The sequence below is a fragment of the Scyliorhinus torazame genome, chromosome 15 (assembly GCF_047496885.1).
Source record: "Scyliorhinus torazame isolate Kashiwa2021f chromosome 15, sScyTor2.1, whole genome shotgun sequence".
In the NCBI taxonomy this organism is placed as follows: Eukaryota; Metazoa; Chordata; class Chondrichthyes; order Carcharhiniformes; family Scyliorhinidae; genus Scyliorhinus; species Scyliorhinus torazame.
Window position 1 is genome coordinate 59,498,855 of NC_092721.1, and position 22,498 is coordinate 59,521,352.

General features: G+C 46.8%; 1 protein-coding gene across 1 annotated transcript in view; it reads right to left on the bottom strand.

Moving 5' to 3' along the window:
• Nucleotides 1-945: 945 nt before the first annotated feature.
• The window catches only part of LOC140391393 (uncharacterized protein C3orf85-like), an 81,327-nt gene continuing 59,774 nt past the window's right edge, over nucleotides 946-22,498 (bottom strand). Inside the window, exons 4-5 of the mRNA XM_072475941.1 lie at nucleotides 2,155-2,246; nucleotides 946-1,283 (exon numbers count right to left, since the gene is read on the bottom strand). Of these exons, the coding sequence (XP_072332042.1) occupies nucleotides 1,208-1,283; nucleotides 2,155-2,246 (168 nt within the window). The 3' untranslated portion in view covers nucleotides 946-1,207. The remainder of the gene's footprint in view (nucleotides 1,284-2,154; nucleotides 2,247-22,498) is intronic.

Genomic DNA, 22,498 nt, shown 5'->3' on the forward strand with positions numbered 1-22,498 from the left:
TCATTAGGTGCCTTGACCTCCACCCAGTGACCCCCATTGGCTGGAAGCCAGGGAAGTTTCCAGAAGGATGGAGAAGAACGGGATAAGAGGAGACACCAGGAGGCCACTAGCAGCGAAGACTCGACACAACCCACTGTAGTCTGTAGAGGACTACAGACAAGACTCGGCAGCAACCCAGAGACAAACAGAAGAGGGCATATGGGAATCACCTTCAAAAACAAGGACTCGGGTGCAGCACGGTGGCGCAGTGGTTAGCACTGCTGCATCACGGCGCCGGGGTCCCAGATTTGTTCTCGGCTCTGGTCACTGTCCGTGTGGAGTTTGCACATTCTCCGTGTTTGTGTGGGTTTCGCCCTGCCCCAACAACCAAAGATGTGCAGTGCAGGTGGATTGGCCACACTAATTTTGCCCCTTAATTGGAAAATAAAAGTGCTCTAAATTTATTTTAAACAACAAGGACCCTGAGATGGCAAAGACTCAGAAAATTGGATTCGTAGCTCGAGCAAGTTCATCACAGGTAGTATTAGAATTTTGGGCAAATAGGGTTCAGATAATTTGGGAAGAGTAACTGTGTGTTAACATTTATTGAACTTATTAATAATTGCGGTTTGAACCGTGAACCTGTTTCTGTCCTTTGTTCGTCTCGTATGTAAGGGTACCTGGGTAAACGTTTTACTAATAAACTGGGCGAAGTGTCTGTTAACTCACCAGACAACAGTAAGTATGTAAAATATCATAAGCTATGTGCCAATGATCTCAGGGCAATGTTTCCAGTTCATGAACACACACTTGGGGAATGATGCCATATATTCTGATGCACTAGCACCTGACATGGATGCTGGAGTACTGCTAACCTTTTCTTCCTGTGAAATACAGCAGCAAATTTAGCTCTAAACTGTCAGCAATTATTAATAATTCTGAATAAAATCAGAGCTGTGCAAATAAAAGCTTTTACCATCAATATTTATTGATTATCATTTTTCAGGCAATGCTTTATGCATAACCCCTACTCTGGATAAATCATGGCACAGTTAGAGCTCATTGAGCTATGGTTACATTGTGCTTTGATACAAGCAATGAGGTATTCCCATGCTGTCAGGACAGATTGATGGGAATGACCTGATTTTTGGCCTTTCACCATCTGCTCTGAATTAATCACAAGATTAGAATGATTTCATGCGTTTTTTAATCCATCAATACTTTGCAATCATTTGTATGTGGGTTGCTGTTGAAGGTAAATGCTTGTCTGTCGCAGGTAATCCATGTAGCTCCTGATGTGCTCCCTACAAAGGAGACATTAGAAATCACAGGGTTATATCAGCATAGTCCTTCTGAAGGTGAAAAAGAGTTTTCCAAAAGTACTGCAACGTTGCAATAGCAATTTCCAGATAATGCAAAAAACAACTACAAAACATTTGTGGAGTAGCTTACTTTCTTGGGGTGGAAAAAGCCATTTAATGGGAACAGCAACTAACGCCATGTGCAAACAAACGCGAAATACAAATCTCTTAAACAGGCTTTAATCTTTCTAAATGAAACATGTTACTGATGGGGGAACATTTTACAGCACTGGAGTGCATTTCAGATAGTCAAGGGCAGAATTTCCTTTTTTTCTCCAAGGGGCAATTTAACTTGGCCAATCCACCTAGTCTGCACATCTTTGGACAGTGGGAGGAAACTGGAGCATCTGGAAGAAACCCACGCAGACACGAGGAGAAAGTGCAAACTTCACACAGTCACCCGAGGTTGGAATTGAACCCGGGTCCCTGGAGCAGCGAGGCAGCAGTGCTAACCACTGTGTCACCCTGCCGCCCTGAGTGAGTGAGGAGCTGTACTTCACAAGAATCAGCCTGCGGTTTATGAGTTTAGTGTTTGCTCACAGGTCAGTCTCCTGAAATTCCCCTCCTTTGGAATTGGAAATTGAAATGTCAAGCTTGCTCAGGCTGTCCAGCCTCACTCCATAGACCAGGCACGCTTCTGATATGAGGCTGTTCCCCAAGCACAACATTGGGGTATCTGCCTATCTGGATGTAAGTTATAACCAGCACAAAACATTTGTTTGTGTTTGTTCTGCATTTCCATTAACTATACATCAGGCTATTTGTTTTTCTGTGAGATACAATATTTGTATAAAATAACTAATTCAGTACTTACTGTACAACAGCTGGATCTGATGCAAAGCCAATCGAACTTAAACCTATATAGTACTGTGCTGTGTCTCTCAAGGAGGTCCAATACTCACTCGCCTAAATTGTATGAAACACATACAGTCAAAACAAAGAAATAATGGCCAAAGTTAATGACAGAATGCTTTCTGGTTTTAAGGAGAAAATTGTATTCAGTGTACAATTTTTAAATAACTTTTTTACATTTTTTCACACTGTGATGAAGGTAAGAAATCATCATTTTTTTTTCAGTAATGTTATTAAAACTTGGGTTCAGATGCATACAGATGGTATGACTGCCAGAACTGTGATTAAGGTGTCAGAAAAGAGATGAATTCATTGATTTGCATGTGAAGTGTTCTGCTAATAGATCTTGAGGTCAGAAATCGGAAAGTTCACCGATGACTGTACAATGTTCAGCACCATTTACAACTCCTCAGATACTGAAGATGTCCATGTCCATATGCAACAAGATCTGGACGACAATCATGTTTGGGCTGACAAGTGGCAGGTGGAATCTAAACATCTCACCTTGACCTTCAATGGCATTATCATCACTGAATACCCCATCACAGGGGTTACCATTGACCATGGGGTTACCATTGATCATATAATGAACTGGACCAACAAATAAAATACTGTTGGTACGAGAGCAGGTCAGAAGTTGGGAATTTTGCAGAGGGTAACTCATCTTCTGACTCCGAAAGGCACAAGCCAGAGGTATGATGGAATACTTTCCAGTAGCTTGAGTGAGTGCAGTTTCAAAAAACTCAAGAAGCTTGACACCATTTAGGACAAATCAGCCCACTCGATTGGCACTCCATCAACCAAGTTAAACATTCACTTCCTCAACCACTGACACAGTGGCAGCAGTGTATATCATCTACACGATGCAGTGCAGCAACTCACCAAGGTTCCTTCAACAACTCCTTCCAAATCCTCGTCCTCCGCCCCAAAGAGGACAAGTGCAGCAGATACCTGGGAACCACCAACTGCAAATTCTCCTCCAGGCCACATACGATACTGACTTGGAACTATATCACTATTACTTCACTGTCGCTGAGTCAAACTCCTGGCGCTCTCTCCTTATCAGCACTGTGAGCCACATGGACTGCAGCTCATCACCACCTGCTGAAGCGCAATTAGGGATGGGCAATTAGGGATGGTGTTCCATGCTCGTCCACCCCGACCCCACAGCCCAGCTCCTGGCCAAACCCCGCTACTCCTCCCAGCCCTGGCATAAGCCCCCTGGCCAGCGGCACAACTGTCAGCAAATTATGGCAATGTTGGACACTGTCCATACCCTCCCTCTCTCCCTCAGCAGCCGCCATGCCGGTTTCACGATTTTTAAAAGCACAAGTGAACCGCACCGTCGGGAATGCAGCCCATCGGAGGTGGTGAATCGCAGAGGCCTCAGAGAATACCAGGTCAGGCCCTATAATATGAAAATAGTGTCTACTGTACGTGCATTCCAGAACGCATTGATGCTGCTGTCGAGATGCTGGAGCATTGCGGTTTGGCGTCAAATCGGCGCCAGCTGCGATTTTGGTGTCGGAACCGATTCTCCACCCAAACACCTTTCCGGATTTCTGCATTAGTTAACAGAGAGTCATAGATACATAGAATAATAGAAGATAGGAGCAGGAGGAGGCCGTTTGGCCCTTCGAGCCTGCTCCGCCATTCATCACAATCATGGCTGATCATCCAACTCAATAGCCTAATCCTACTGTCTCCCCATAGCCTTTGATCCCATTCTCCCAAGTGCTATATCCAGCCGCCTCTTGAATATATTCATAAGTTTTAGCATCAACTACTTCCTGTGGTAATGAATTCCACAGGCTCACCACTCTTTGTGTGAAGAAGTGTCTCCTTATCTCTGTCCGAAATGGTTTACCCTGAATCCTCAGGCTGTGACCCTGGTTCTGGACACACCCATCATTGGTAACATCTTACCTGCATCTACCCTGTCTAGTCCTGTTAGAATTTTATAAGTCTCTATGAGATCCCCCCTCATTCTTCTGAACTCCAGCGAGAGCAATCCCAACCTAGTCAATCTCTCCTCATATGACAGTCCTGCCATCGCTGGAATCAGTCTGGTAAACCTTCACTGCATTCCCTCGAGAGCAAGAACATCCTTCCTCAGAGAAGGAGACCAAAATTGCACACAATACTCCAAGTGTGGCCTCACCAAGGTCCTGTACAATTGCAGCAACACATCCCTGCTTCTATACTTGAAACCTCTTGCAATGAAGGCCAACATATCATTAGCCTTCTTTAACACCTGCTGCACCTGCATGCTTACCTTCAGCGAATGGTGCACAAGGACACCCAGGTCCCACTGCACACTCCCCTCTCCCAATTTACAACCACTCAGGTAGTAATCTGCCTTCCTGTTTGTGCTTCCAAAATGAATAACCTCACACTTATCCAAATTGTACTGTATCTGCCATTGATTTGCCCACTCGCCCAACCTGTCCAGATCTTGCTGTAGGATCCCTGCATCCATGTCACAATTCACCCTCCCACCTAATTTGGTATCATCTTCAAACTTTGAGATGTTACATTTTGTTCCCTCATCCAAATCATTAATATATATTGTGAATAGCTGGGGTCCAAGCACCAATCCCTGTGATACCCCACTGGTACTGACTGCCAATTTGAAAAGGACCCATTAATCCCGACTCTTTGTTTCCTCTCTGCCAACCAGTTTTCTATCCATCTCAATACATTTCCCCCAATCCCATGCTCTTTAATTTTGCACAATAATCTTTTATGCGGGACTTTGTCAAATGTCGTCTGAAAGTCCAAATATACCACATCGACTGTACTGGTTACCTCTTCAAAGAAATCCCGCCCTATATGTTTCAATAAAATTGCCTCTCAATCTTCTAAACTCCAATTGATACAGACCCAACCTGTCCAAACCTTCCTCATAAAATAAGACCCTCAAACCTGGACTCACTCGATTAAACCTTCTCTGAACTGCTTCTTAATGCATTTGATCCTTTCTTAAATAAGGGATTAAAGCTGTATACAATACTCTAAATGTGATGTCCTGTACAACTTTCTCAAAACGCCTTACTTTTATATTCCATTCCCCTTGAAATAACAGACAGCATTCCATCTGCCTTCCTAATCACTTGCTGTACCTGCATTTAACCTTTCTTGATTCATGTACCAGATCCCTCTATACCTCAGAGTTCTGCAATCACTCTACATTTAAATAATATACTGTTTTTCTATTCTTCCTGCTTAAGTGGACAAGTCCCACATTATACTCCATTTGTCAAATGCTTAATCATTCACTTAATCTATGTACTTCCCCTTGCAGTTCCCTTATTCCTCCTCACAACTTATTTTCCCATCTATCTTTGTTTCATCAGTAAATTTAGCAACCATACATTAGAGCCCTTCATCCATGTCATTGATTGAAATTGTTGAGGCCACAGCATTGATCCCCATGGCACTCCATTCATCAAATCTTGCCACCCTGAAAATGACCCATTTATCCCTATTCTCTGCTTCCTGTTAGCTAACTAATCCTCTATTTGTGTTAATTTGTTACCCCCCTATACCACTAACTCTCATTCTGCATAGTTACCTTGATATGACACCTTATCAAATGCATTCTGGAAATCTAGTTGCAGCCCATCCATAGGTTCCCCTTTATCCATGTTGCTTGTTAATTCCTCAAATTCCACAAATACCTCCAATAAATTAGTCGAACAAGATTTATCTTTCACAGAACCATGTTGACTCTGCCTGATTGCATTAGGCTTTTCTAAGTGTCACATCATAACCTACTTAATTATACATTCCAGCAATTTCCCGATGACAGATAATAAGCTAACTGGCCTATAGTTGCCTGCATTCAGTTTCCCTGCTTTCCTGAACGGAGGTTTCACATTTTCTATTTTCCAATCTGATAGGACCTTTTCAAAGTCTAGGGAATTTTAGAAAATTAAAACTAATTTTAATTTCTCAGCAGCCACTTTTCTAAGACCCGAGGATGAAGTCCATCAGGACCTAGAGACTTGTCAGCTTTTAGTTCTAATAATTTTTTTCTCCCCTTTCCCTGGTGATTATAATAGTTTTAAGTCCTTCCTCCCTTTCACCTCTTGATTCAGCAACAAAGGTAGGATTAAGAAAACGGTTCTGCTGAGAGAGTATGAACAGCCAGGGATTAAATTAAAAAGTAGAATCACACAGGTAATAATCTCTAAATTACCACCTGAGCGAGAAACAAACTGGTATTATGCAAATAAGATCTGAAAGTTGCATGCGTGGCTCAAAGATTGGTGAAGAATAAATGGGTTTTGATGAATGGTGCATTGCCACCAGTACTGGGGAAAGAGGGAGCTGTACTGTTGAGATAACCTTCATCTAAACCGCACCGGGACCAATGTTCTGGCAAAACATACAACAAAGATTGTGTTTTGGACCTTAAACTAAATAATTGGGGTGCGGGGAGATGGTAAACATGAGGGGAGATTTGGTAAGTTAAAGAAAAATGACAAGACAATAGTGCAGGATAGCAATGCCGGGAATGACAACCAGAGTGGGGCAATATGGGGCAGTGTACAACTATAAGAATGCACCAGAAAATAAGGTCAGAGGAGGGAAAAGTGGTAAAAAGATGGAATTAAAACGCTTTTTCAGAATGCACACAGAATTTGTAACCAGATGGACAAATATGGATAGCTTACATATGGACAAATATGTATAATATGATGGCCATTATAGAAACATGTTTGCAAAGTGACCATGGATGGGACTGAATATTCAAGGTTATTTAACATTTGGAAGGATAGGAGGAAAGGAAAAGGGGGTGGGGTAGTCATGTTAATAAAGGATAACATTAATACAGTAGTGAGGAATGACCTTGGTTCGGAGGATCAAAATGTAGAATCAGTTTAGGTGGAGATCAGAAATAGCAAATTAAATATGTCACAGGTATGTTGGTTTATAGGCTCCCTGACAGTAGCTACATTGTAAGACAGAGCATAAATTAAGAAATAATGGGGGATTGATCGAAAGTTACTGCGATAATTGAGAGATTTTAACCATTGTATAATTTGGACCAATCAAATTGCTAAAAGAAAGATTTTTAAAGAAGAATATATTCTGGAACCAAATAGGAAACAGGCTAATTTAGAACTGGGAATGGATATTTAGATAGGATTAAATAATGATCTCATAGTAAAGGCTCCTCTCGGTAAGACAATGAAATCTCGCATTCAGCTGAAGAGTGAGAAACTTTGGACCAAAATTAGCATCATAAACTTAAATGGAGACATTTACACAGGTATGAAGACAGTTAACTAAAATGTAATGGATGTTAATAATGGATAGGGGCGGGTCAGGCTCATGGGGCAGGGCCCGATGGTATGATGATGGTGGATAAGAAGGGGGAGTGGGGTGAGAGATCCCCAGTTGGGATAGTCATGTGGAATGTGAGGGTGTTGGGAGGTCCAGTCAAGAGGTCAAGGGTGCTTGCGCATCTTAAAAGTTTGAAGGCCTATGTCGCAATGCTGCAGGAGACTCACTTGAGGGTGAAGGATGAAGTGAGACTTAAAAAGGGCTGGGTTAGTCAGGTGTTTCACTATGGATTTGACAGAAAGGCTTGAGGGGTAGCGGTAATGGTCAGCAAAAGGGTACAGTTCCAGATGGAGAAGGTGGTTGCAGATCAGGGAGGTAGGTATGCGATTGTGACAGGGGCACTGGAGGGAGGCTAGTGGCGCTATTAAGTGTACATGGTCCCAATTGGGATGATGTGGGATTCGCGAAGGTGTGTGGGGCCATCCCCGTCTTGCACTCACACAAATTGATAGTGGGGGGTGCAGGAGCCAAGGTTGGACAGGTCACGGCCGCGCTGGCTGGTCCCATCAGGTGGGGTGAAGGTGTTGGCAGGGCTAATGGTGGAAATGGGAGGGGTGGGCCCATGTAGGTTTCTGCACCCGAGGGAGCAGGAGTATTCATTTTCTCAACGGTCCATAAGGTATACTCGCGGATCGACTTTTTCATGGTGGGGAAGGTGCTGCTGGCAGGGGCTAAGGGGTCGGAATACTCGGCAATTGTCAGATCATGCTCCGCATTGGGTGGATATAGTACTGGAGAAGGGGGTGCTACAGAGACCAGGGTGGAAGTTAGATGCAGGACTATTAGGGGACTGAAGGTTCTGTGACAAAATTGAAAAAGTAATCGAGGAATATGTAGGTTTTAACTGCACGGGTGAGGTGTCAAAGGCGGTTGTCTGGGAGGCTTTAAAGGCAGTGGTGAGGGGTAAGGTGATCTCGTTCAAGGCTAGGCTAGACAAAGAGGAGAGGTTGGACCGTCAGAGGGTAATAGATGAGATGCTGGAGGTAGACAGGAGGTATGCAGAAGATAGAACCCAGCGAAGTTGGAAAAGAGGAAGGAACTTCAGGCGAGCTTTGACCGACTATCTGCCAGGAAGGTGGTACACCAATTGAGGCGAGCAAGGGGGGCAGTTTACGAGCATGAAGAGAAGGCGGGTCAGCTCCGGAGGGAGGCTGCGGCAAGAAAAACTGTCCAGGTGCGGGACAGGGCAGGGAAGTTGGTGGTAGCTCCAGATCAGATTAACAAGGTCATTAAGGAATTCTATGAGAAGTTGTACAGGTCAGAGCCACCTGGGGGAGACCGGGAGATGCAGGAATTTCTAGATGGGCTGGAGTACCCGAGGTTTTGGGAGGGGGACAGGGCTACATTAGAGGGGGCGATAGTGGAGCAGGAGATAAAGGATGCGATTAGGAGGATGCAATCGGGAAGGTGGCAGGGCCGGATAGTTTCCGGTGGAATATTTAAATAAATTCAAAGATAAGCTGGTACCACTGATTGTGGCGATGTTTGAGGAGGTGATATGGAAGGAGATGTTACCACAAACTTTGGGGCAAGTATCGATTTCCCTGTTGTTTAAAAGAGATAAGGATCCGACGGTGTGGGTCGGAAAGGCCATATCGCTTTTAAACGTGGACGCAAAGACATTGGCGAAGGTACTGGCGGGTAGGCTGGAGGAGTGCCTCCCGAATGTGATAGGTGACGATCAGATGGGGTTTGTGAGAGGGAGGCAGCTCTTTTCGAATATTAGGAGGGTATTGAACGTGGTTATGGCACCGGCGGAGGGGAAGGAAACAGAGGTGGTTGTGGCATTGGACGCCGAGAATGGGTTTGAGCAGGTAGAATGGGGGTACTTGATGGCAGTTCCGGAGCGGTTTGGGATTGGGCAAAATTTGTGGACTGGGTAAAGCTATTATATAAGGAGCCGAGGGCCAGTGTCCGCACATCAGTTCGGAATACATTTCTCTCCACCGTGGGACTAGGCAGGGACGTCCGATGTCCCCCCTGCTGTTTGCATTCGCGATTGAGCCATTGGCCATCGCGTTAAGAAGTTCGAGGGTATGGAAAGGGATAGTGCGGGGGGTTGGGGGTGGGGGGGGGGGGGGGGTGGATAGAGCATAGGGTGTCCTTATATGCCGATGACTTGTTATTACACGTGTCGGAACCGAGGAAGACTGGAGCTGCTTTGGGTGTTTGGGTCTTTCTCGGGGATCAAATTAAATCTAGACAAGAGTGAATATTTTGTGGTGTCTCGGCTGGGGGTGGGGGCAGGGGTGGGGGGGTTGGCTGCCATTGCGTAGGACAGGGACTCACTTTAGATACCTGGGAGTGCAGGTTGCTCAGGATTATTGGGGGGGGGCTCCGTAGGTACAACATTTTGTGTTTGGTGGGAGGTTGCCTGCTGATCAGGCAAGGTGGGATGGTCTCCCTCTGTCACTGGCGAGTCGGGTACAGGCAGTTAAAATAAACGTGTTGCCGCGATTTCTGTTTATTTTCTAATGCCTGCCGATTTTCCTGCCAAAGGCATTTTTTAGAGAGATTGAAGTGATGTTTACCTCGTTCATATGGGGAGAGAAGGTGGCCAGAATTAAAAAGGTGCTACTACAGAGAGGATGGCAGGCAGGGGGTTTGGGTCTTCCGAACCTGATATAATATTACTGGACGGCGAATGTGGAGAAGGTACAGAGCTGGGTCAGAGGGGTTGATTCCCAGTGGGTCAGAATGGAAGAGAGTTTGTGCAGGGGGTCGGGATTGAGGACGCTAGCAACAGCGCTACTCTCAACGACCCCGGGGAAATACTCACGGAGTCTGGTAGTAATAGCTTTGTTGAGAATTTGGAGACAGTGTCGCCAGCACTTCAGGTTGGAGGCAGGGCCAAGGGAAATGCCGATCCGGGGAAACCATAGATTTGAGCCAGGGAAGTGGCATTGAAACTTTCGGAGATGGGAGGAGAAAGGAATTAGGACACTAAAAGATATGTTTCTTGGGGGTCGGTTTGCAGGATTGAAGGAGCTGGGAGCGAAGTATGGGCTGGAGCAGGGGGAAATGTTTAGATACCTGCAGGTTCGAGACTTTGCCAGAAAGGAGATACAGAGCTTCCCAGTAGAGCCGGCTTCCACGTTGCTGGAGGAGGTGCTGACGACAGGGGGACTGGAGAAGGGGGTAGTATCGGTGGTTTACGGGGCTATTTTGGAGGAGGAGAAGGCGCCGCTGGAAGGGATCAAGGCAAAGTGGGAGGAAGAGTTGGGAGAGGGTGTGGAGGAGGGGTTCTGGTGTGAGGTGCTCCGGAGGGTGAACACCTCCACCTCGTGCGCGAGGTTGGGGCTGATACAGCTGAAGGTGGTATATAGAGCACACCTGACAAGCACGAGGATAAGCCAGCTCTTTGAGGGGGGTAGAAAATGTGTGTGAACGTTGCAGGGGGGTAGGTGTGCAAACCCCCAAAATACGTTCATCTGTTTTGGTCCTGTCCAAAGCTGGAGGATTACTGGAAGGAGGTTTTCAGGGTAATCTCTAAATTGGTGCACGTGAAACTGGACCCAGGCCCTCGGGAGGCCATATTCGGGGTGTCAGACCAGCCGGAGTTGGAAACGGGTGCGGAGGCAGGTGTTGTAGCCTTCGCCTCGTTGATCGCCCGAATGCGGATCCTGATAGGTTGGAGATCAACCTCCCCACCCTGTGCCCTGGCGTGATGGGGGGGGACCTGTTGGAATTCTTGACTCTTGAGAAGGTCAAATTTGAACTGAGGGGAAGGATGGTGGGGTCCTACAATTCAATAGCGTTATTCATTATGCACTTTCGAGAATTGGATTACATCGAACAATGGGGGGAGGTGTTGGGAGAGTTGAGGGGAGGGGGTCTGTCTGTGTTAATGGTGACTATGGGTGATTCCTGATTCCTTTTTGTTATTTGTTTATGTTAACATGCGGGCTAATGTTTGGGGGTTTCGTGGGAGGATGCGACTTTTGTTATTGATATGGGGATTGACATTACATTCGTTATTGATTATTATTTATTGCTGGGTGTAAATTTGAGAGAAAATGTGAAAAAGGAGGAGAATAAAAATATTCTTTAATAAAAAACTAAAACGTAATAGGAAAATAAGTTTAAAAGGTAAGACAGCGGATGGCTTACCTTCATGGCGCCGAGGACCTGGGTTCAATCCCGCCCATGTCATTGTCCATGTGGAGTTTTATATTCTCCCTGTAGGCCTCACCCCCACAACCCAAAGATATGCAGGGTACGTTAATTGGCCACGCTAAATTGCCCCGTAATTGGAAGAAGAAAGAAAAGGTAAGACAGTAGAGAAGCAGTGACATGAATTTAAGGAGATATTTCATAATTCTCAATAAAGATATATTCTGGACTAAAACCGTCTACAAGTATCTTAAAAAAGAAAAGAGTAGCAACAGAGACTGTTCTTAGAGGTGAGAATTGGAATTAATAATGGGAAACAAAGAAATGGCAGAGACTTTGAGCAAGTATTTTGTATCTGTCTCCATAACAGAAGACAGAAAAAAGTGTCCCAAGTATAGTAGAAAAGTGGGGGCAAAAAGGAGAGAGGAACTTAAAACAAGCATGATCAATAGAATAAACTAATGATGTTAAATGCTGACAAGTCCCCTGAACTTGATTGCACGCATCCTAAGATCTTAACAGAAGTGGGGCAACATGGTGGCACAGTGGTTAGCACGGTTGCCTCACACCGCCAGGATTCAATTCCGACCTCAGGTGACTGCCTGAGTGACGTTTGCACGTTCTCCCCGTGTCTGGAGAGCGTTCCTCTGGGTGCCCACAGTCCAAAGATATGCAGGTTATGTGGATTTGCCATGCTAAATTTCCCCTTAGAGACCAAAGATGTGTAGGTTAGGTTAAGGGGTTATTGGGATAGGGTGGAGGAGGGAGCTTAGTTGGATTGCTCTTTCAAAGGGTCGATGCAGACCAAATGGGCAAAATGGCCTCTTTCTGCACTGTAGTGATTCTATGATTCGAAGTGGCTGCTGAGAAAGTGGATGCATTGTTTGAAATCTTCCAACATTTCTTAGATTCTGGAAAGCATCCAGCAGCTTGGAAAACTGCAAATGTAATACCTCTGTTCAAGAGGAGGGAAACAGAAAGAATGAAATCATACACCAGTTAGTGTAATGTTAGTCTAACATTTGTCATTGGGAAAATGCCAGAATCCATTATTAAGGAGGTGTAGCAGGACATTTAGAAAATCATAATACCATCAATCAGAGTCAACATGGTTTGCCAAAGGTAATTATGGTTGACAGGTGGATAAACAGGTAGAAGTAGCATATTTGCATTTCCAGAAGGCATTTGATAAGGTTAGAGAGAAAAGGTTACCACACTGTGGCACAGTGCTTTGCACTGTTGTCTCACAGCATCAGGAACCGAGGTTCAATTCTGACCTTGGGCGACTGTTTATGTGGAGTTTGTATGTTCTCTCCGTGTCTGTGTGGGTTTACTCCGGGTGTTCTGGTTTCCTCCCACTGTCCAAAGATTTGTACGTTAGGTAGATAGGCGATGCTAAATTGCCCCTTGGTATCTAAAGGTTATAATAATAATAATCTTTATTAGTGTCACAAGTTGACTTACATTAACACTGCAATGAAGTTACTGTGAACATCCCCTAGTCGCCACACTATGGCGCCTGTTCGGGGTCCACTGACGGAGAATTCATAATGTCCAATTCACCTAACCTTAGTTAGGCCACACTTGGAGTATAGTGTTCAATTCTGGTCGCCACACGACCAGCAGGATGTGGAGGCTTTAGAGAGGGTGCAGAAGAGATTTACCAGAATGTTGCTGGTATGGAGGGCATTAGCTATGAGGAGCGGTTGAATAAACTCAGTTTGTTCTCACTGGAACGACGGAGGTTGAGGGGCGACCTGATAGAGGTCTACAAAATTATGAGGGGCATAGACAGAGTGGATAGTCAGAGGCTTTTCCCCAGGGTAGAGGGGTCAATTACTAGGGGGCATAGGTTTAAGGTGCGAGCGGCAAGGTTTAGATGTACGCGGCAAGTTTTTACACAGAGGGTAGTGGGTGCCTGGAACTCGCTACCGGAGGAGGTGGTGGAAGCAGGGACGATAGTGACATTTAAGGGGCATCTTAACAAATACATGAATGAGGATGGGAATAGAGGGATACGGACCCAGGAAGTGTAGAAGATTGTAGTTTAGTCGGGCAGCATGGTCGGCACGGGCTTGGAGGGCCGAAGGGCCTGTTCCTGTGCTGTACTTTTCTTTGTTCTTTGGTCTTTGTCTTTCGGGACTTGTGGGAGGAAACCCATGCAGACACGGGGAAAATGTGCAGACTCCGCACATACAGTGACCCAAGCCGGGAATCGAACCCACGTCTCTGGCGCTGTGAAGCAACAGTGCTAACCACTGTGCCGCCCATTCAATAATAATCTTTATTGTCACAAGTAGGTTTACATTATCACTCCAATGAAGTTACTGGGAAAAGTCCCAGGTGGGGTTATGGGGCTAGGGTGGGGGATTGGGCCTAGGTAGGATGCTCTTTCGGAAGGTCGGTGCAGACTAGGCCTCCTTCTGCACTGTAGGGATTCTATGATTCTAAGATAACTCATGGTATTGGGGTGATATATTAGCATGGACTGAGGATTGGCTAGAAAGAGAGAGCAATGATAAATGGGTCAATTTGAAGAGAAACCGTAGAATGCTGCAGTACAGCAAGATCAGGGTCTCCATGTACATAAATCAGCATGCAGTTACAGCGAGTGATTAGGATGGTAAATGGAATGTAAGCCTTTATTGCAATGAAAATGGAGTATAAATGTAGGTAACAAAAACAGAAAATACTGGACAAACTCAGTCGGTCTGACAGCATTTGTGGAGAGAGAAGAGAGTTAACGTTTTGAGTCTGGAAGACTCTTTGTCAAAGTTATCCAGACGCGAAACATTAGCTCCCTCCTCTCTCCATAGATGCTGTCAGACCTGCTGAGAAAGTCCAGTATTTTCCGTTTATGTTTTGGATTCCAGCATCTGCTGTAATTTGCTTTTAGAAAAGTAGATAAGTCTTGCTACAGCTGCATAGGATATTGATGAGACTGTAGATGGAGTACCGTGTACAGTTTTGGCATCTTTACTTAAGGAGTTATATACTTTCATTGGAAGTAGTTCAGAGACAGTTCACAGGGGGTTTGGCAGGCAGGGATGGAGAGTGAGCGGTAGGCAGATAACTGGAGTTAAAGCTACAATCAGATCAGCTCTAACCTCATTGAACGGCAGAGAAGATTTGAGGTGCCGAGCGACCTAGTCCTGCTCCCATTCCGTCTGATCTTATGATTAAATAAATGGTGCAGAAAAGCCTGGCACATGACAATCGGACTGGACACAGAGGAAATGGCACTCTGTGAATTGCTCTGTATGAATCCTATCATCATCTATCTGCAGAGGAAACCAAGTTTGGGGTATTAACAGCTGGGAGTTGATTTGGGAGCACAAGGTCTTGTTTCCAGGGCATGTCAGGCATTAGGATGGCGTTCCAGAGAACAAGCAAATGCTCACCAGTTCCAAATGGGAAACCAAAATTAAAGAATGTAATCAAGAGGATGGTGAAATTAACTAGTTCAGTATCTGAGGAACAATCATCAGCTATCATATGGTGGAGGGATGGTCATTGATGAAGCAGCTGAAGATGGTTGGACCTACAAAGCTAGTCTTATGAACTCTGGCAGCCTAAAGTCCCTGGTGGAGGTCCCAAACTGAGTAGGTTATTGTTGTGTAAGTGCTGCTATATAGCACTGTTGACAACACTCAGCACTGTTTTGCTGATGACCAAGAGAACAATGATGGGGTGGTAATTGGCAGGGTTGGATTTGTCCTGCTTTCTGTGGAGAAGACAACCCTCGGCAATTTTCCACATTGTAGGGTAGATGACATTCAGTGAGGGAATTGTACTGGAATAGCTTAACCAGGTGTGAAGCTAGTCTTGGACTACAGGGGAGTATTTAATGCAGGTCTCGCCATTCAGCTGTAGAGCCAGCAAAAGCCATGCGTCCTCTCTTTTACAGAAGACCTGCCAAAACAAGTGGCAATCAGACAATTAAATGGACAGGGGTAGGCCTTCTCCACAGTCAAGTTTGGGTGTCCTGCCTGCAAAGAGTTGCCAGACTGATGAGGCAGTGGTTGCTGCCAGTATGACATCTAACCAAGGTCTAGTATCGTCACTGGATCCCAGGCTGTGGTAGTATGTATTGGGGGTCATGTGGGACTGGAAGCCCTAATGTCATTGGCTGACAGATCCCGGGTCCTGGTTGGCCGTTGACCTCAAGCTCCGCCCTGAAGGCGAAGTATAAGAAGCCGGTGTCTTCCCCCGCAGGCCAGTTTACTATCGAGCTGCTGGGGAACAGACATGCTTAATAAAGCCTCATCGACTTCACTATATTCGTCTCACGGAGTCTTTGTGCGCTACAATTTATTAAGCGTGCCTAAAAAGGACTATGGAGCTCAGGATCATTCCAGAATGCCTGAGGATCAGCCCCCACGCAGTGAATGTGGCAGCAGCCTTCAAACACTGGCAGACTTGCTTCGAGGCCTACATCAGAACGACCGGCTAGCCATTCTGGGCTACATAGTACGCAATGGGATAATAGGCCCCGACCCCGAACGCATGCGCGCACTCATGGAATTTCCCCTCCCGCACTGCCCCAAAGCCCTGAAACGCTGCCTGGGGTTCTTTTCGTACTACGCCCAGTGGGTCCCCCAGTACGCAGACAAGGCCCGCCCCCTAATACAGACCACGACCTTCCCTCTGTCGACAGAGGCTTGCCAGGCCTTCAGCCGCATCAAAGCGGACATCGCAAAGGCCACGGTGCGCGCCATCGACGAGTCCCTCCCCTTCCAGGTCGAGAGCGACGCCTCCGACGTAGCTCTAGCGGCCACCCTTAACCAAGCGGGCAGACCCGTGGCCTTCTTCTCCCGAACCCTCCACGCCTCAGAAATCCGCCACTCCTCAGTGGAAAAGGAAGCCCAAGCCATAGTGGAAGCTGTGCGACATTGGAGGCATTACCTGGCCGGCAGGAGATTCACTCTCCTCACTGACCAACGGTCGGTAGCTTTCATGTTCGATAATGCACAGCGGAGCAAAATTAAAAATGACAAGATCTTAAGGTGGAGGATCGAGCTCTCCACCTTCAACTATGAGATCTTATACCGGCCCGGAAAGCTGAACGAGCCGTCCGATGCCCTATCCCGCGGCACATGTGCCAACGCACAAATTGACCGCCTCCAAACCCTCCATGAGGACCTCTGCCACCCGGGGGTCACTCGGTTTTACCACTTCATCAAGTCCCGCAATCTCCCATACTCTTTAGAAGAGGTCCGTACAGTCACAAGGGACTGCCACATCTGCGCGGAATGCAAGCCGCATTTTTTCAGGCCAGATGGAGCGCACCTGATTAAGGCTTCCCGCTCCTTTGAACGCCTCAGTCTCAATTTCAAAGGGCCCCTCCCCTCCACCGACCGCAACGCATATTTTCTTAATGTAGTGGACGAATACTCCCGCTTCCATTTTGCCATTCCCTGCTCTGACATGACCGCGGCCACAGTCATTAAAGCCCTGAACAGCATCTTCACACTGTTCGGTTACCCCGCATACATCCACAGCGACAGGGGGTCCTCTTTCATGAGTGACGAGCTGCGCCAGTTCCTGCTCAGCAAGGGCATAGCCTCAAGCAGGACGACCAGCTACAACCCCCGGGGGAACGGGCAAGTAGAAAGGGAGAACGGCACGGTCTGGAAGGCCGTCCTACTGGCCCTACGGTCCAGGGATCTCCCAGTTTCACGGTGGCAGGAGGTCCTCCCGGACGCTCTCCATTCCATCCGGTCGTTATTATGTACAAGCACTAATCAAACGCCTCACGAGCGTCTCCTTGTCTTCCCTAGGAGGTCCTCCTCTGGAACGTCGCTGCCGACCTGGCTGGCGGCCCCAGGACACATCCTGCTCCGAAAGCATGTGCGGGCACATAAGGCGGACCCGTTGGTCGAAAGGGTTCACCTCCTCCACGCAAACCCCCAGTACGCCTACGTGGAGTACCCCGACGGCCGACAGGACACGGTCTCCCTGCGGGATCTGGCGCCCGCCGGCACCACGCACATCCCCCCCGACACCATCAACCCAACCGCCCCCCTTCCTGCCACCGCCGCACCCCGCGACCGCCCCCTTCCCAGGAGGATCAGTCCCCCTCCCCTTTGCACCGACAGCTGAAACCGTACGGCTCCTGGAGGCGACAACACTGGTACAAGCACCACCACCACCGCCGGGGCCGAGGCGATCGACACGGACGACCAGACCGCCCGACCGACTCGTGGCGTCGATGTAAAACAAAGATGGACTGTTCAAAGAACATTTTGTTTTTTCCTATACCCTCTGTTAATAGTTGCAACAGGACGAAACTGTCCAATACTGTACTACCATGTGAATGTTCTATCCTCCCAGGACCAGCCCTGTAAACCCTTACCACCATACGAAGCATCACCCCGCCGGGTTCATTTTTGACAACGGGTGAATGTGGTAGTATGTATTGGGGGTCATGTGGGACTGGAAGCCCTAATGTCATTGGCTGACAGATCCCGGGTCCTGGTTGGCCGTTGACCTCAAGCTCCGCCCTGAAGGTGAAGTATAAGAAGCCGGTGTCTTCCCCCGCAGGCCAGTTTACTATCGAGCTGCTGGGGAACAGACACGCTTAATAAAGCCTCATCGACTTCACTATATTCGTCTCATGGAGTCTTTGTGCGCTACACAGGCCACAGGAAACTGTTGATGGAGAGGGGCTGGGAGGTCACGAGGTTGCCGGGGATGGATATGATCAGCAAGGGAAGGGGATGGCTTCACTGATACTGGGTCCCTTTAAACCAGGTAAACCCCAGGAGACAACAAGAAACCTTGAACAGGTTTGCTTGTAGTGCTCCCCCATGGCAAGCCCACCGCTGTTGTAATACCACCAGCAGCAGATGAGGGCATTAATGACCTATTTTAAGGGCTTAAATTGATGGTGGAATGGGAAAGCCCACGGATGTCCTTCCCACCATGGACTTAATTTTGGTAGAAATGAGAAAACGGTGGGATCTCCACTGGTCACCCTCCCACTTGATTAATCTCCCATACCCTGGGCAGGATTCTCTGACCCCCCCACCGGGTCAGAGAATCGGCGGGGGGCGGCATGAATCCCGCCCCGCCGCTCTGACGCCGGCTGCTGAATTCTCCGGCGCCGGTTTATTGGCGGGGGCCAAAATCGCGATGCGCCGGTCGGGGGCATTGGCAGTGCCCCCAGCGATTCTCCGCTCCGCGATGGGCTGAGTGGCCCCCCGTTTTCGGCCAGTTCCGCAGGCGTAAATCAAACATGGTCCTGACCGGCGGGACCTGGCTCTGCTGGCGGCCTGCGGAGTCCTCGGCGGGGCGTAGGGGGATCTGCGGGCGGGCCTGTGCCGTGGGGGCACTCTTTCCCTCCGCGCCGGCCACTGTCACTGTCACTGTCATGGCCGGCACGGAGAAGAGCCCTTCTGTGCATGTGCTGGAATTACGGCAGAACACGCTGGCGCTCCCGCGCATTCGCCAACTCACGCCGGCCGGAGGAGGCCCTTCGGCGCCGTTTGGCGCGGGGACAATCCTTCCGGCGCCGGCTGGCGCGGCGCAAACCCTGCCGGCACCGGCCTAGCCCCTAAAGGTGTGGAGGATTCCGCACCTTCCGGGCAGCCCGACGCCGGAGTGGTTCACGCCACTCCTCGTTGCCGGAGCGGCCCGCCCCACCGGATAACGGAGAATCCCGGCCCCTGTCTCCAAACGCTCTATGGGAAAAAGCATTATATTGCACTCAAAGGCAGGATGTTGGCTGGGCCCATGAACTTTGCTGTATCAACGGTATTCAGCCGTTTCTCAGTATCACATGGAGTAAATCAAATTGAGGGCTGCAGCTGTGGTGCTGGGGTCCTCAGGAGGAGGCTGTGGTGGATCATATATTAACTTCTGATTAACTATATATATTATTATGAACACGCCAAAGCATTAAGCAAACTTAAATATATACATTAACTTTTATAAAAGATAAGTTGAATAGATTCATAATAAGACAGTCAATCCATAATTTAATTTTGCGTTTCATGCTTGTATTCTGATAGCTTTCCAACTACTCTAGAACATTGAAGTTTAAAAACATCTCTTCCGAGTATAAAAGCAAAGCGCCAGTGTGGGTGCGGGTGGTCACCATCTTTGTCATTCACCACACGGGCTCTGCATGTGGGCATGTTGCAAATTTCCACATATCTTCATAATATAGTTTTCATCACCTGCTTGACCTTTGCACCTCGGTATGAGGTGCCAGTAAGTAAAATATGCATTTGTGGGGTGAAAAAGTGAGATTGACCAGCGAGTGCAGCACATAGTGGCTGAAAAAAAGGAAATGACATAAATACCGACTGTGTGCAAAAACATGATTTCTAGGGCTAAAAAGATAGGGATGTCTTCTACGTGGGTCAACTTATATGCTATGATCTACAGTGTATTGCCAGCTGGTATCAGAAAATTGCCCATTAGTTTCATAGTTTAATTCACACAGTTGTAACATTTCAGAGATCCATCAGCATTTTGCACTTTCTGAGGTGCAGTACCATGTTGCTGGGAGGTAGTCCATGAAGTAGCATGTTTAAGTTACAACAGGAAGTCTGTGTGAGATAACCGACACTTGAGTCTGAGACCATCTGTTTGTGAAGTGGGACTTCTTGCGATTTCATGGCACTGGGCGAATTTGGAGTCATTTGTCACATCACCATGCCACGTCTCAACCATGCCACATTAAGAAATATCCTTACAAGGGAAAGTCACACACTGACTGTCATCTCACTGTAGGGATGCCCAGCTGACCTACTAGCTGCTTGTGAAGGTGCGATTACTGCCATCTGTTATTGTAAAATAGCTTTGGCAACTGATGCATTCATTCTTCCTACAAAATTGCTGCTTTAGTAGTTAAGAGCATTAGAAGTAAAAAAAATCAAAAAGGAGCTGGAGTCTGTAAAAAGCAGTAATGCATTAACCACTAAAAAATGATTGTTCCAGTGACATACAGAAAATGAATTGTATATATTTAATTACAGTGACCCCAATTAAAAAGTTAAGCTGTACAACCACTTGTCTTTCACAGTCACTCAGGAATAAAGATCGTTTCGCAAATTAATTTTCCATTTTCACCATCGTCCATTTGATTCATATCAAATATTCATACAGCTAAGTATAGTGGCAGCTCAGATCAGTGGTCGCCACCTGTTTCATGGAGGGCTCTGCTGCTGCAGAAACTCAGAAAATTCCAGCTGAAGTCTCCTGCTCGGGTTGACATTTCACATTAAAGCTCTTGAGGAATAAATTCAATGTTGCACAGTAACACAAAATGGCAATGGGAAATCGTCAGCCCACTTTACATCCCACCAAACTTTCTTTTTCGTTGACATTATTATCGATATAAAACAGCCAATTATCTAATAGTATTGCATTGTCACTCAGAGCCATCTTCAACCCCCAACGACTCTGAGCTGAGCACAGCTAAAAACCTCTTTGGGAGACAATAATTACCAATCAAAGCCAACTGGAATAAAACTCTAACAGAGTAGCGGCTATCGAGGAAAAATACATTGCCCTTATATATATATAACATATATATTATAAAACTAAGGAGTATAGGTCTAAGGTGAGAGGGGAGAGATACAAAAGGGTCCAGATACTTCAATATTTCTTATCATCTACTCTTTTACAAATCCCATGATATGATAGAGTTTTAAAAAATTATTACAGTTTTGATAGAGTAAATGAAAAGAACTATTAGGCTATTAGGTAATTTGGACTAAAAGGCTATTCGGTAATTCGGACATTCTGAATTCTCCCTCTGCGGTGACAGAATGGTTGGTAACTAAAGCACAGAAAATGTAAGGGGAAAGAGCAGAGGACTGGGATAAATACTGGGGTTGCTCTGCCAAAGGCATCACAAATGGCTGTCGTCTGTACTGTAACATTCTATGATTCCCTAATTCTATGATCAATCTCTATTTCTGAAATAACCATCCTCATCCTCTGCAGTTTGCTTATTGAGTCATAGAGGTTTACATCATGGAAACAGGCCCTTCAGCCCAACCTGTCCGTGACGCCCAGTTTTTACTGCTAAACTAATCCCAATTGCCTGCATTTGGCTCATATCCCTCTGTACCCATCTTATCCATATAACTGTCTAAATGCTTTTTAAAAGACAAAATTGTTCCCACCTCTACTGCCTCTGGCAGTTCATTCCAGACACTCACCACCCTCTGTGTGAAACAATTGCCCCACTGGACCCTTTTGTATCTCTCCCCCCTCACCTTATACCTATGCCCCCTAGTTTTAGACTTCCTTACCTTTGAGAAAAGGGGTTGACTATCTACCTTATCTATGCCCCTCATTATTTTATCGACCTCTGTAAGATCACCCCTCAGCCTCCTACGCTCCAGGGAAAAAGTCCCAGTCTATCCAGCCTGTCCTTATAACTCAAACTGGTGGCACGGTAGCACAGTGGTTAGCACTGTTGCTTCACAGCTCCAAGGTCCCAGGTTGTGTAACTGTCTGTGTGGAGTCTGCATATTCTGCCCGTGACTGCGTGGGTTTCAGTCTGCTCCAGACTGGAGCACCCAGATGAAACTCCTCCCACAAATTCAGAAAGAAGTGGTATTAAGTAATTTGGACATTCTGAATTCTCCCTCTATGTACCCGAACAGGCAGCGGAATGTGGTGACTAGGGGATTTTCACAGTAACTTCATTGCAGTGTTAATGTAAGTCTACTTGTGACAATAAAGATTATTTTAAAAGTTATTTTAAAATATGTATGGCCGCGCGGTCTGGACAGCAGGGCCCCGCCGGCAGCCGGATCTGCGGGACGCAGGCCGGGGCCCTGCTAGCCCCCTGGAAAACAGAGAACCACCCGGACTTTCGA